This window comes from Cyprinodon tularosa, unplaced genomic scaffold (genome assembly GCF_016077235.1).
Source record: "Cyprinodon tularosa strain WSP-4 unplaced genomic scaffold, ASM1607723v1 ctg87, whole genome shotgun sequence".
Taxonomy (NCBI): Eukaryota; Metazoa; Chordata; class Actinopteri; order Cyprinodontiformes; family Cyprinodontidae; genus Cyprinodon; species Cyprinodon tularosa.
The window spans coordinates 2,669,021-2,683,522 of NW_024039640.1; the positions used below are offsets into that span (position 1 = coordinate 2,669,021).

At 40.2% G+C, this 14,502-nt stretch overlaps 1 protein-coding gene across 1 annotated transcript in view; it reads right to left on the reverse strand.

Annotated features, from left to right (window-relative positions):
* The window catches only part of dpf1 (D4, zinc and double PHD fingers family 1), a 73,596-nt gene extending 62,345 nt beyond the window's left edge, over positions 1-11,251 (reverse strand). The window contains exons 1-4 of the mRNA XM_038273399.1: positions 11,103-11,251; positions 10,551-10,711; positions 9,009-9,116; positions 2,764-2,891 (exon numbers count right to left, since the gene is read on the reverse strand). Of these exons, the coding sequence (XP_038129327.1) occupies positions 2,764-2,891; positions 9,009-9,116; positions 10,551-10,635 (321 nt within the window). The 5' untranslated portion in view covers positions 10,636-10,711; positions 11,103-11,251. The remainder of the gene's footprint in view (positions 1-2,763; positions 2,892-9,008; positions 9,117-10,550; positions 10,712-11,102) is intronic.
* Between the last annotated feature and the right edge of the window lie 3,251 nt (positions 11,252-14,502).

A 14,502-nucleotide genomic window follows, 5' to 3' on the forward strand; every position in this document is an offset into this window, starting at 1 on the left:
TCGGGGATGTTGCCTTATCTGGTTCTGGCCTGTACTTTTGTCACGCCCCAAAATTGTCATACAGACCAGCCTACTGGTTCACGGCCCAAGAACATGGATAGAGCTAGATGGAAGACACCAGTTTAGCTGTTTAGTCTACAGTTGGGTTTACATCAAGAATTACAAAGCAGGCAGTTTCTCTATTTAAAATGAGCCAGACCCACAGGCGTAAATGCAGTGTTCCAGGCTGCATGGGGAAGGGAAATGCAAGGGAAATTTTTCACGGTCTTCTGTGGATCTGAAGACTTGATGGGCATGGATTATTTTTGTCTATCAGAAGATCCCTGCAAAGTTTGATGCTCAGCTGTTCGTTTGGTCTAAGCATTTTACTGAAGACAGCTTTCAAAATCTTGGACAGTTCAAAACAGGATTTGGTAAACTTCGCTGACTGGACCTGACCGGGCATTCAAACCAAGCTATCATACTGTCACCGGGTCGGTGACAATATGCCCCGGTGGGGGGAGGCACAGGGCCGTGGCTACAGTCACCGGGTCAGGTTCGGTGGCTCGCTTCCCCCTTCGGCCGGAGTTCCCGGACCAGCCCTGGAGCTGACGGCTGGGTTCTGCTGCACTCTAGTGGACCAAAATCCCGGACGATTTTGAAATTCCCCCCGGACATTTTTTTAGGTGTGAAAAAGAGGACGTCTTGTCACCCTTCCATATCAGCATTTTAGATGTTTCAGTGAGTGAGTGCTCGTTGCTATGATGCGTCTTTGCTCAGCAGCTTCGCTTGTTGTAAGCCAACCAATCAGCACACAGCTTATCTAAATATTCATGATCATACCATAAAAGGAAGATAACCTGTCGCTTCATTCTAGGGCTTTTAACAAGGCTTGCATTAGGACTCATAGAACAGCAAAAATGCCATTTTCAGCCCAACCAATGTTACACACCCTATTCAGAGACCTTAAGGACCAGCACTAAATACCCAATAGAATCATTCTATGACACCTTTAAGATTTATTTTAGCCTATTTTTTTATATTTCCTTGTGGAGATTTGTTATAATCTCTACTGTAAGGTTATTCTTAAAGAAAGGGGCATGTTTTAGAGTCTGTGTATCATTAATCGGGGAAACTATTCGATTCACTTACCACATTAGTTGAATACAATCAATTATTCACAATTATATATGAGTAATCTGAGCATAAATATTGTTCTGTTACTCTATGTCAGAACCTCTTCTATCCACATTGTGCTATTTCTGTTCCTTTCCTTTCCCTTAAGTTCTTGCTATTTAAAAACTATGCTCCTTGCAACCTCATCTTTGCATTTAGGTCCCCAACAATGCTAAAACATAATGGCAGAAAGCAGTAAAATGAGAAAGCATGCTTCAGCTCTTTTCACTGTGTTGTAAGTTCTTGATGTCAATATTCAATTTGACCAATCTGATCAAATCAGTGAGGGGTTATTTATAGCTCAAAGTGTGCCAATGTTTTGTTTCTCCTCATTAATTGTGGTACCTTGTAGCTGCGCTGGTGCTGCAGCAATGATTGAAGTTTAATAGTACTGCAACATGAGATTAGTGATTGTTTTTATTCAAGTTGTTACGGAAATAAAACAAGAGCTGGTTGAGAGAGGAAAGAACCAACTAAATTAATTAGAATTCAGTAATTTCATTAACCCCTTATAAAAGATGTGCTCTTTATTTTCACTTTTCTATCATGGTTTTATGCGTCGATGAAAGGAAACGCCGAATTTTTTATGGTGCTAGGAGTCCGCCTAACCATTAATTTCTTTAACAGCTTCCTGCAGTTTAACTGCAGAATAAAAAAAGCAGAAAAATTAACCATGCAGAAAAACATTTAATTTTTTTTTTCTGTCTAAATGACATCACCCTAAATAACATTTTATGTTTGCAGTGCTGAACCCTCGATTAAGGAGACGCAAAAATAGGTTGCACTGATGAGAAAACGAGGGTACTTGCTCCATAAAAAGAATGATAAAACCAAACTCCGGTTGCAGACAGATCCCGTTTTAGGTCAAGCTCCAAAAACATGAGATCTTACTCCTCCTGTAAAACAAATTGATGGCCTTTTTTATTAGACTCCTGTTCGTCCTAAATACCCAGCATCTGTGTGGTGCCTCCTCCATGAATAATCTCAGCATTGTGGGTAAAAATAGTTGAGTGGCCCTATTTAGACACATGATTTTTGTCACCTCTATTACATCTTACCTTTATCTTATTGTCAGTACATTTGATACAGTTATGTAAGGCTTAGAGAACAATGGAAATGAAGGAGGAGTAAATAGTGGACATGGAGCATTAAGAGGGCAAAATGTAAAGACAGGGGAAGCCCTGGATTAGATACCTTACAGACAGCTCTAATCCTCTAAAGGCCAATGTAAGCTTTATTCTCTCAAGTGCTAATCAATTAGCCGTACAACTGAGTTCCACTGTATGTTATAAAAAAAAACCTTGAGGTGTAAATGTGTTTCTTTTACCAACAAAAACAGTTTTCTGAAAAGAGATGTTCAGACTTCTAATTGATCGGACATCTGAGGCAGATGTCTGCAGACAGAGAGCCAGCAGAGAGGGTTCAGAGCCGCATGAAGCTGTGTCAGCGCCAGAACTCGCTCTCCAAGAGACAAAGGCAATGACAAACAAGGATGCACAAGCACATAAAAAGAGACAGATGCTCTACTATGAGAGGGGAAAAAACACAAAAAAAGAGTAAAACAGGAGAAAAAGAAAAAAAAAAGGAAGGAAGGAAAAAAAGACACACCTGACATTCACTCATTGGCTCCTCTTCCTTAGTTTCCACCTTCTTGTCCAGCGTTTCCCCAGCGAGCAGCGACTCCAGCACAGGGCCGTCTGGGATGCCCCCCTCCTTCTTTAGAGAAGACTCGTAGTCTGGAGAGTCATGAGACAATAAATGTTAGTGAGCAGATCTCAAATACACATAGATGTGTACAGGGGAAACTGAACTTAGCTGGTTAAAGAAAAGTTACTTCTTTACTGTACAGGCATTAAAGAAGTATGTTTAAATCATAAAGGCAGCTTGTTTAATCTCTGTTACAAAAATATCAGCACCCTGTCAACATCAGGCAGCATTAATAAATAGGTTAATAAATTAAAAGGAAGTCTCATAAGGGAGGACGAGCCGTTTTCTTTTAATTTAAAACCACAAAGGGTGTAAACGCACATTTAAATCAATAGGTAAGATTGATCAAATCATTTTTTTCTACACTTTGAGGTTAAACACAGTGAAAAAAATATACAAACAAAATTGCTTTTCTATGAGCAAAGTTAAAAAGGTGTAGATCGATGTAAAGGAAACACTTTGTCACTTTTAGCCACTAGGGGCGCTAGACCTGTAACTTACAGGGTTAACAAACCTGAAAGCAACAGCTAATATTGCACTGTCAAGATACTATACAGTCTCTGTCTGTGTTTTGGAATCTGACCACAGAACAGCAGATTGAGAAATCATGGAGTTTCTGGTAAATAAAAGGCCATTTTCAACCCTAAACATTCAACCTAAATGAGGGAACCAATAATATCTCTGATAAGGCATATCTACTTTGTTGCCTGAAAGCAACTTTATGCTTAGCTTAACCTGCTGTAAAGCGGCCCTCAGGGTCAGATGACAATCAGAGACGGATAGATCCGACCCTCTCAGGTTACATAGAAGAGTATTAAGAAGAGTAGCCCAAACGGAGCATCAATACAGGCCAAGAAAGGAAGCTTAGGTGAAGGTTGGTACCACACTACCTCCGAAGCCAATCACCATCCAGCTGAACATCCACCCATCTCCTCCCTCACCTCAGGCTATTTCCAGTCCCATTCATCCCATGGCTTAGTCCACCACCAGTGTCCGGGACCCAGGGGGAAGAATACTCTTATCTTTTCCCTAAGCTATTCATCTGAGCGCATGTCAATTCACAGCATGAAAATCTTCTGCCGGGTTCCGAGCGCCAAATAACTTATTTCATTGTCATATAGTCATGTCAATAAAATCTTTGTAATTGCAACTTTTCGCTGTGTCAGGCTCTCTCTCTCCAGGTTGAAAATCATTTCATAAATCTTAAATAATACTGATCCACTTGCACTGGAGATCAGGAATGACGAACTTTAAAAAGTGGGTCTAAAATAAAATGTTCCCATCATGCATCATGTTTCACATATATCCAGTCTTATATGAGTTGTCAAAGAAAAGGTTAAGAAATAATGCAACCCTGCCTCTTCCCTATATGGAGCTGCACACTGCTGGTTAGCTGGCCCTCAGAAAGCTACTACACTCTTTTTAGTTCTTTGATAGAAATTGTCAATCTCAGCTGTTTGGATTTATTTACCCAAGTAAAAACACCCAATTTTCCTACAAAAACTGAGAGTCCCCTCGCTTTTATTACAGCAACCGAAGCTAAAGTTGGCAAACTATGTGTTTCCTGTCTGTTAAGCAGCTCCCTGCGTGTAAACGCCTAAAATGATGACTGATCATCCAATTGGTTTATAAAGAACAGAAGCAAAATAAGTCAAATATTCTAATAATTAACACTTGAAAAATGTAGTCCGACTTTATAAACACTTAATTTAGACAGATTTTATTTAACATTTTTCTCTAAATCTATGCATCAAAATCAAAGCGCTATAAAAGTTGTACTGATAGCATAATACATCCAACATATCACCTTAGTATAGGAAGAGGAAAGTAGGAATATCATTTTGTTTTCTTTTTAAAATAAAAACAATTAGATCCTGTTTAAAAAAATTTTTTAATTTTTAAGTAAATAGGGTTACAATGAAATTTGACTGAGTTTGATTTTTTAGTTTAAAGCTACAATTTGTGTAACAAATTCTCTTAAAGCTACAGTGTGTAATTTTCAGCGACATCTAACGTCCAGACTGCAGACCGCAGCAACATGAACATCTCCCCCCCACCGCTTCTCCCCCCCAACAGTACGGCGAGCGTTACGGGACAAAATGTCTTCCACGACGTCCGCATCACCTACCTTCTCAAGTGATGAGGTTTGTTTACATAGATCATTTTACAGATAGTATTTCATTAGTCTGTGTAGTGTATAGATTTCAGTACCGTCTCAGTTCATCTCTCTCAACTTGCCTTAGTTACTTTCGAGCGTAATGGGCGATCTCGCAATCGCTAGTTTGTTGGCTCTGCGCTGCCGTAGCGCAAAGATGTCTGCCTCCATGGCTGCGAGACCCGCTCCTATGTAATTATAAATAACGAATTCTAAGGCAACGCAAATATTAAGGTTAAGGGGCTTAGCTCGTAGATGATGATAAATAACATAGTTATGTATAATATACTACATTTCTGACTGTATATCCCTGTAATTATTACACACTGTAGCTTTAATTTTTTATGTGTTTTTAATTATGTATTTGTAACAATGTTTTATTGTGAGTTATTCTTATGATGGTAACGGTTTGGCAAAACTAAGCCTTGGGGCTTTAGCTTATACCCTTTTCAGTTGCTGTCTGATGGATTCTTTTTAAAATATATATATTACTTTATTTTTTGTTTTTAAACTGAAATAAAGTAATCAGTCAGTCATTCATTCAAGTACAGAAAATTTGGCTTATTACTTATTAGATTATGTTGAGATTTCGGTAGAGGGTAAAGTCTACTGGTCATTTCTGATCTTAAGAAACACCCTGTGATAAAGTAATATATATTTTTTTTAATTTAATTTATTATGATGGATTTAGAAGAAAAGAAATTATCAAATTCTTGATCCTTAAGCTGTTTTTTTTTTTTACTGTTCAGAAACATTTTGGTTTCTCTTAAAGCTACAGTTTTAGTAACTTATGGTTCACCTGGTGGAAACTGTAATTAGAACGTTTGTCTGAAGGGTCAACGTGTTGAACTTCTAACCTGCAAAACTAAAACTGAACTCTGACTGGGATCACTTCAGGGGAAAATTGAAAGAACCGGATAACTATAAAATAAGTGAAGCTATTTATTGTGAATTTGTGGCAGAGAGGAGTTTTTATACTTTATTATTTTGCCTCCGGTCTATTTTCTGTCTTACTGTGTTTTATTGTTTCCCTCTGCTTTGTACTTGCTTTTCAAAGCTTGACTATAAATATACTTTTTCCTGGTTATATTATGAATGTCATAGTATTTGTTCACATGTAACTGTTGCCTTTAAAAAGACTCTAATGAACAAATTATAACAAGTATTTTAGAGTTAACAAGAACCTTAAAAGAAGAGTGTTGTAGCTTCTAATGTGCACATTAAGAGCTGATCTCACATATTGCCATGCAGTCCTACAGTTTGCCTGACATGTTTCAGAGGTGAGACGGCAATATCTGAGGCACCATTTTGTACTCGGGGATTATCAGATCTGCCTGGTTCCAACCCCAAAAAACACCTAAAATTAAAGAAAAATCTGCCTCAATCTCAACCGTTTTTTGTACTCTAAGAAATGCATGAAGAGGAACAATTCGTCTTTGATTCTCTTTAAAAATCAGGTGAAGCTCAGATTTCAGTATTAGTATATTTGGAATATGGATCATCATCTGGGACGGCATCAACCCACAATTTTCGCTCCATATCAGCCCCATCCATTTCTGAATATATATATATATACACTCACCGGCCACTTTATTAGGTACCCCATGCTAGTAACGGGTTGGACCCCCTTTTGCCTTCAGAAGTGCCTCAATTCTTTGTGGCATAGATTCAACAAGGTGCTGGAAGCATTCCTCAGGGAGTTTGGTCCATATTGACATGATGGCATCACACAGTTGCCGCAGATTTGTCGGCTGCACATTCATGATGCGAATCTCCCGTTCCACCACATCCCAAAGATGCTCTATTGGATTGAGATCTGATGACTGTGGAGGCCATTTGAGTACAGTGAACTCATTGTCATGTTCAAGAAACCAGTCTGAGATGATTCCAGCTTTATGACATGGCGCATTATCCTGCTGAAAGTAGCCATCAGAAGTTGGGTACATTGTGGTCATAAAGGGATGGACATGGTCAGCAACAATACTCAGGTAGGCTGTGGCGTTGCAACGATGCTCAATTAGTACCAAGGGGCCCAAAGAGTGCCAAGAAAATATTCCCCACACCATGACACCACCACCACCAGCCTGAACCGTTGATACAAGGCAGGATGGATCCATGCTTTCATGTTGTAGACTCCAAATTCTGACCCTACCATCCGAATGTCGCAGCAGAAATCGAGACTCATCAGACCAGGCAACGTTTTTCCAATCTTCTATTGTCCAGTTTCGATGAGCTTGTGCAAATTGTAGCCTCAGTTTCCTGTTTTTTAGCTGAAAGGAGTGGCACCCGGTGTTGTCTTCTGCTGCTGTAGCCCACCTGCCTCAAAATTCGACGTACTGTGCGTTCAGAGATGCTCTTCTGCCCACCTTGGTTGTAACGGGTGGTTATTTGAGTCACTGTTGCCCTTCTATCAGCTCGAACCAGTCTGGCCATTCTCCTCTGACCTCTGGCATCAACAAGGCATTTCCGCCCACAGAACTGCCGCTCACTGGATGTTTTTTCTTTTTCGGACCATTCTCTGTGAACCCTAGAGATGGTTGTGCGTGAAAATCCCAGTAGATCAGCAGTTTCTGAAATACTCAGACCAGCCCTTCTGGCACCAACAATCATGCCACGTTCAAAGTCACTCAAATCACCTTTCTTCCCCATACTGATGCTCGGTTTGAACTGCAGGAGATTGTCTTGACCGTGTCTACATGCCTAAATGCACTGAGTTGCCGCCATGTGATTGGCTGCTTAGAAATTAAGTGTTAATGAGCAGTTGGACAGGTGTACCTAATAAAGTGGCCGGTGAGTGTATATGTATATATATATATATATATATATATATATATATATATATATATATATATATATATATATATATATATATATATATATATATATATTAATAAAGATGCTAAGACTGACATAAGATCCGCAATTTACAATAAATAGACTAACAACATGATTGCAAATACAAATTTTATGGAAAAGATTGTCACTTTTCTGCAGCACAGTGGGAATAATCTTGATGAGCTCTACCATTATTTCTTTCTATTCCACAAATTCTGTGAAAACCAGCCCAAATTTTAACAATTGGCCCAGAATTATTTTTTTCAGCCCAACAGGTAAAACTGATTGTTCTTTTTTACTGATTTATTTTTTTCTTAATAACTCTCTGGCTGCACAATAACATTCCATGTTTTTTGAAATCACAGCTACAAAGTTGTTTACAACAGAATTTTTTGTGATAGGAGAAGGATTAATGTGTTATTGTGAAGTGTATGGAAACGGATACATGGTTCTCAAATAGTTAAACTATTCCCTTAAATTCTTCATTTATTTCAGGTCTAGACTTTGATCCAAATATTCTATTGTATCTGGTGGTTCAAGTTGTTCTGTTGAAGGAGAATCTTGGCTTTGCTCTGAAGACTTTTGTAGCCTTTTAAAATGTTTCTTAGCATCATTGCTATTTTTTCTTTGCACAGTTCGTCTCTAATAACGAATGAAAATCCCCTGAAATTTTAGCTTAATTAAAAAAATGCTTAACAACTGTTAAAAGGTTGTTATTTTCAAAAGGTACTTATAATCGGACAGAGAAACTCATTGGAGCAAATTCTGTAACGCATGCACGCATGCTGCATCCTAGGTGCACAAGAAGCGTTACTGCAGATCCTTCCGACTAATATAATTTATAACATGCATTGATCTTTTTAATAATTACCTTATTCATTTGCAAATGCCTTTAAATATGAGTATTCTAGCTTCAAGAACTGCACAGTTTTTCTATATTTTGCTTTAAATTTGTACCTAGTGTACAGCATCTTATCTGTACTTTCTGTTTTTTGATTTTGCCTTGGTGTGAATCTTCAGGTTTCTACATGTTGTTCACTTTGCTGATGGTAAATCCTCCTCGCTGAGAGATATTTCAGTTCTTTCTGTCTATTGTTGTTTTATTTCGTCTTGTTGATGTAAAGCCTCATAAAAATGCACCCTGTCTCATACTGACCAATTTTGAACTCGATGGGTAGAAGCCGTGGATCCTCCAAGATGTTTAGCCGCCTCTTCTTGCGCCAGCAGCGGGCTGGATATGTGTACAGCTGACCGGGAGCATGACCTGAAACACATGGTTTACATTGTTTTACTAAAAACAAAATTAACGTTTTTTGTTTTTTTTTATGTGGAAACTCAAGTTTAACAGTAAGTTGTAAACTCTCAACGCACATATTTCTTATGGCAGCCCCCAGCCAGCCTACAAACACAAGCACACAAGAGCATTCCTCCTAAGAGCAGTTAGTGCCAGCGGCACCTCGTCGCCTACAGGGGTGTCTGAATCACTGCCAAAATACATAGATGTTACAGAGAAAGAAGAAGCGCAGAGGAAATCCCCTTTGGGGAAAACTGGAGACATGGGAGGTGGAATAACGCCTTAGAAAGTAGAATGCGGGAGCAGAAATAAGGAAAGTTAAGGTAAGAAAAAGATAGAAATTAGTTGGAGAGAATAGTGTTTATTGGGGGTCTGCAACCTGTGGCTCCAGAGCAACATGTGGCCCCTCCAGCCCCCAAAAAAGCACTGATAGTTATGGTATATTCTATTTATTAGGTTAATAATTTCATTCGTTTTTAAAGGAAAATCTGCATTTAAATTATGAAAAAGGAACAGTTGTGATATAAACGACCATTCCACTTGTTCTTTGGTTATTGTTTCTATTTTAATTATTTTCTATCCCTTTTTTTTTTTTTTTTTTTGCTCTTCAGCTTAATAAACATTTAATGGTGGTTAATTTTTATCCATCTATTGAAACATTTATCCCTTCCTCTTTTGTTACAGTTTTCTTTTTTTCATATTAACAGGGGCCTTCAAATTTGTACATATTCCTTCTAAAATGACTTTTGAAGCCACGGAGAATCCTTTCCACCCGATTCCATCTGATCATATATGCTCTAAATAATTAAGTGAAAAAAAAACACATCAGTTAGGACGAAAATATAAAACCTAAACAGTGCGATAACTTGCCTGCATAATGATTCCAAAACCTTCATCTATTCCTCTCTGCAAAACTGTGTCCATCCATGACAAACTCTTCGAAACATCCATCCATCCATCCATCCATCCATCCATCCATCCATCCATCCATCCATCCATCCATCCATCCATCCATCCATTTTCCATCACACTTTATCACAGCTGGCGTCTCGTGGGGTACTGGTGCCTAACTCCAGCTGTCTAGCAGGGTCCACCCTGGACATGCTGCCAGTCCATTGCAGGGCAACACAGAGACAAACAGCTCAACCAACCATTCACACACACACCTAAGGAGAATTTAGAGAAGCCAATTAACCTAACAGTCATGTTTTTGGACTGTGGGAGGAAGCCGGAGTATCCGGATTTTTCAAAACAAGAGTTTATAAAAACAGTTTTCTCTTTTTCTGAATGCTCAGGTAAGTTATTAGGTTTAAGAGTATTATTATTTTGTAGGACTGGGTGTAAAAATGTCTGCAAACCAACAGGCAACATACATGAAGAACGCTTACACACACTCATACACACCTGGTCCACGGTGGTTCTTCTCCATCCAGATGTAGCAGTTGCTCTGAGCCACGCCGGTCTGGGAGTCCAAGAAGGGAAGCCGCATGGAGCGCTCCGCACACAGACGTGCATTGTAGCTGCGACAGTGTTCAATGGCCTCCTTATAAAACTCCTCTCCGAGGCTGAAAGCCAACACAGAGAGAGGGGAGGTGAAGGGGGGAGTTCACAGGTGAGGGAAAAGGAAAAAACACACCGGATTTTTTTTTTCAACAAACAGGAAGAGTTTGACCATGACTTTCAGGAACATGCAGAGGACAGGTTCATATATGTGTGTGTGCTCAGGCTTCATGTTGCACCTATAGAGAGCATGTGTGTAAGTAAAAGGGGTTGCCGTGGAGATGTCCAGTCCTATCTGCAGACAAGCTGGCAGCTACAACCAACACTTCCATTCTCGTACAGTAAAACTCTACTGCACAGTAGTTCTCCTCCACACTGCTGTATTTTCTCACCCGTAGAAGTGAGAGTTTGATTAACATTCACTGTAATATCCCCCCCCACCCCCTCTCCACCTACCTGTTCTTGATGACTGCACCTCCAGATTGCCTGCAGGGGGAAGGCAGAAGAAAAAGAAGAAGAAAAAAACACAACAGATGTGTGGTGAGTCACTCAGTTCACCCCACCCCAATTTTCTCCACATTTTGTTTAGCTTTCCAACACTTCGCCTTCACTTTCTTTCCCCCCCTCATTGAAATGTTGCTTTCCATGTTTAACTTTCACACAGTCCCTCTCTCTGTACTTCTTTCCTCTTTTTTTTATTTTATTTCATTATTCTTCGCACTTCTCTCTTTTTTTTTCTCCCTCTCCTGTTAATCACTCCTCTCCAGTGTCTTCCTGCTGAGTGCAGCCATCAAGGTCACTCAGCTACACAGACTGTAGATACAGGACACACAAAAACCACACACACACACACACACTCACTGTGTTACAGTGCAGAAGCAGAGCCAAAAGCGGCCTCACAAAAAATAGAACAGAGAAGCTGCTGGTAGCAATTTGTTCACATTTTTGAACTTTTTCTTGTGCCATCGCCAAAGAAAAAGACTGACTGATTGATTTTTACACAAAAAGATTTCACTGCAGATGTGGATGTGTAAAAAAAAAAACTATATTTGGCTGCTCAGGGTGTGGTAAAAGTTATAAAGAAAACCTGAAAGGAATTAGGATGAGAGATTCTATGGCATTTTGGGAGACGAATGAATGTGGTTAGTGTTTTTGAATGGTGCTTTGTTTGTTTTTTACTTGTTTTTGTCACCATTTAAGGTGTAAGATCTTAATATTGTACAAATAATAACAGAAAATAAGTCTGCAGATAATGATTTAATTCCTTAAGGAGAAAAAAGCTCGCATTAAGTCTAAAATGTACCCCCCGCCTAAACCTGATAGAGCTAGAATTTATTTTTCATTTATTTTTCATTATTTTACGTCAGTGTGGACCAGCCAGGCTAGATTAGATGGCTTTTTCCTCTTAATAATAAATGAAATGAATGATTTAAAAACTTTTTTTTTATTTACTCTTGTTATCTATGACAGACTTTTAAATTGCTTCAATAATCTGAAACATTAAACATGACGAAACGGCCTAAACAGAAGAACGTACAACAGGGGGAAATATTTTTTCACGGCTCTGTATCTGTGATAGCAGCAGAAACTGAATCATAGGGGAAAAAAACAAACACAAAACGTTTATTTATTCTTTAAGGGAACAAAAGCGAGAAGAATGTGCTCCAAGGAATAACTAACTTGTTAAACAGAAACACAAAGGAATGCCTGCTGTAGGAGCTTGCTAAAGACTTCAAGAAATATTTTGACATGCAATCAACAAAGAAGCAAAAGAGGATCCTGTGTATCAGCTCAGACCTCTGCAAAAACGATCTAGAAATAAGTACAAATTTCTTAAATTAAGTGTATTGACTCTTAATTTAAGTAGGTAAATGAGATAGTTTGCCAATGGAATGAGTAATTTTACTCTTAAAATAATATAATTAGATAAAATACACTTGAAATAAGACAATGCAATTGTGTTTTCTTATTTTAAGTGTAAATTGTCTTGTTCCAATTGGCAAAATGTCTCTTTTACCTCCTCAATTCAAGAACAAATGCACTTATTTTAAGAAAAAATGACTTATCTAGATTTCGATTTTTTGCAGTGCCGGTGTTTCCAAATTATCTGTATCAGAGCAACTGGCTGCACTACTACTGTAAGTTTTATTATTAGTGCTTACAGGGTGCTTTTTGCTGAAAAAAACATGCTTGAAAAAAAAAGTTGGCAGAACTTAAAATGTTAAGGCAACAAACTGCAGAAAATGTTTAAGTTTAGGACTTTGAAGGTATAATTGAGAATTTTTGTGAATTTTTTAAAAGACCTGTCCTCTCCACAAGCACGGTACCTGCTCCTGAGAGTGATTGCTTATTTAACACGTGCAAGGGCGTGCATTAGAGCATGAAACGGGCCTTGAAAGTCAGCCCGAAACCGACCCGAGTCCAAAAGAACCAGGCCCGTGCCCGGCCCGGCCCGTTATGATTGACAGCTTCGTAGAGCCTGACCCGTTTGCAGCCCGACATTTTTCAATTGTGCGCATATCACAATCAGTCAAGAATGAATCATTTTTGCTGTATATTTTTACTATTTTTATTCAGAATAGTTAGCCTAGATGTCTGAACAAGAACTTAATTATAGGCTTAAATATATTCTCTGACCAAGGAAGTTAAAAGAAAAAATAACAAGCATCAACAAAAAAACAGCGCTATTTTATCTTAACATGACCCACGCGAGGCAAGTAAAAATCTTGCGCTTGATTAATCTCCTGTAAGCCTATGCTACATTTTTATTATTCTTTATTCAAAGTAAGCCCACAGATGTCTGAACAAGTAGGCTAGGCTACTTCTAGGTTAAAATAAATCTCTGACCAGGGAAAATCAACAGCATTGCAAAAAATAAAAAATAAAAGTAAAATAAACCGTAAGATTAATCTTCACCACAATCACCAAATTAGAATAGGCCTAGTCTAGTTTTTGGGTGGGGGGAGTCCGCCTGGGGGCTTGGTTGGTGCCGTCGGTTCGTCCTTGTCGGCCTTCCGGTGTTGTTTCTGTTGGGGCTGCTCGGGCCCCCGCATGCCGGCGGTGCGCTGCCGGGGGGATTCCTGTTCGGCGGGCTTGCCTGTCTCCTGGGAGGGCAGGCATGTTGACTTTTCTGGGGAGGAGCATCTGGGTGGAGGGGTCCTCGTGGTGTGGCGGTGGGTGTTGGGCACTGGCTTGTTTGCGGCCGTTCTTCTCCGGTGAGGGGGAGAATATTATAATTTTTTTGTTTTTGTTTTTGTTTGTTTTTTGTGTGGGAGGGGGTGTGTGGGCGGGGGGATCGGGGCTTGGAGTGGGGCTCGGGATTTGCGCTTAGCTGTGTTGTGTGGCTTTCTTCTTCTTCGGATTGGTGCTGTGGGACCGGTGTTGGGGGGAGTCGTTCGGGGGCCGGGGTCGGGGTGGGGGTGCTGGCGCCGGTGCCGGGGGTTTTTGGGCATTGCCCGGCCCTACTGCGGGGTGGGTCTGGGGTGGCTCCTTGGGCCTGGGATCCCTGGGGCGCATTGCCCTTGGGCGGGGTCCCCGGTGGGGGTTCGGGGGTTCGGGTTCTGTGGGGAGTGCTGCTTGGGTTCTGGGCCGGTGTACGCCTGGCTGTCTGTCCCTGCTGCCACGGCCTCTGGTGTGCCGGGGTGCCTCGGGGCCTGCTGGGCTGGGGGGGGGCATGGACATTAACACCTATGGCAAGTGCTTACCCCCTCACGGGTTTGCACTCTGTAAGTGGGGGAAGGGGAGGGAGGGGGAGTAGGTATGATCTCGGCCTGGATGTCTTCTGTCGCTTGTGTGGTGAGTAGCTTGATTGTTATTGTAGGGGAGGGATTACATCTCCGGAGGGGGGTGGGGGGGT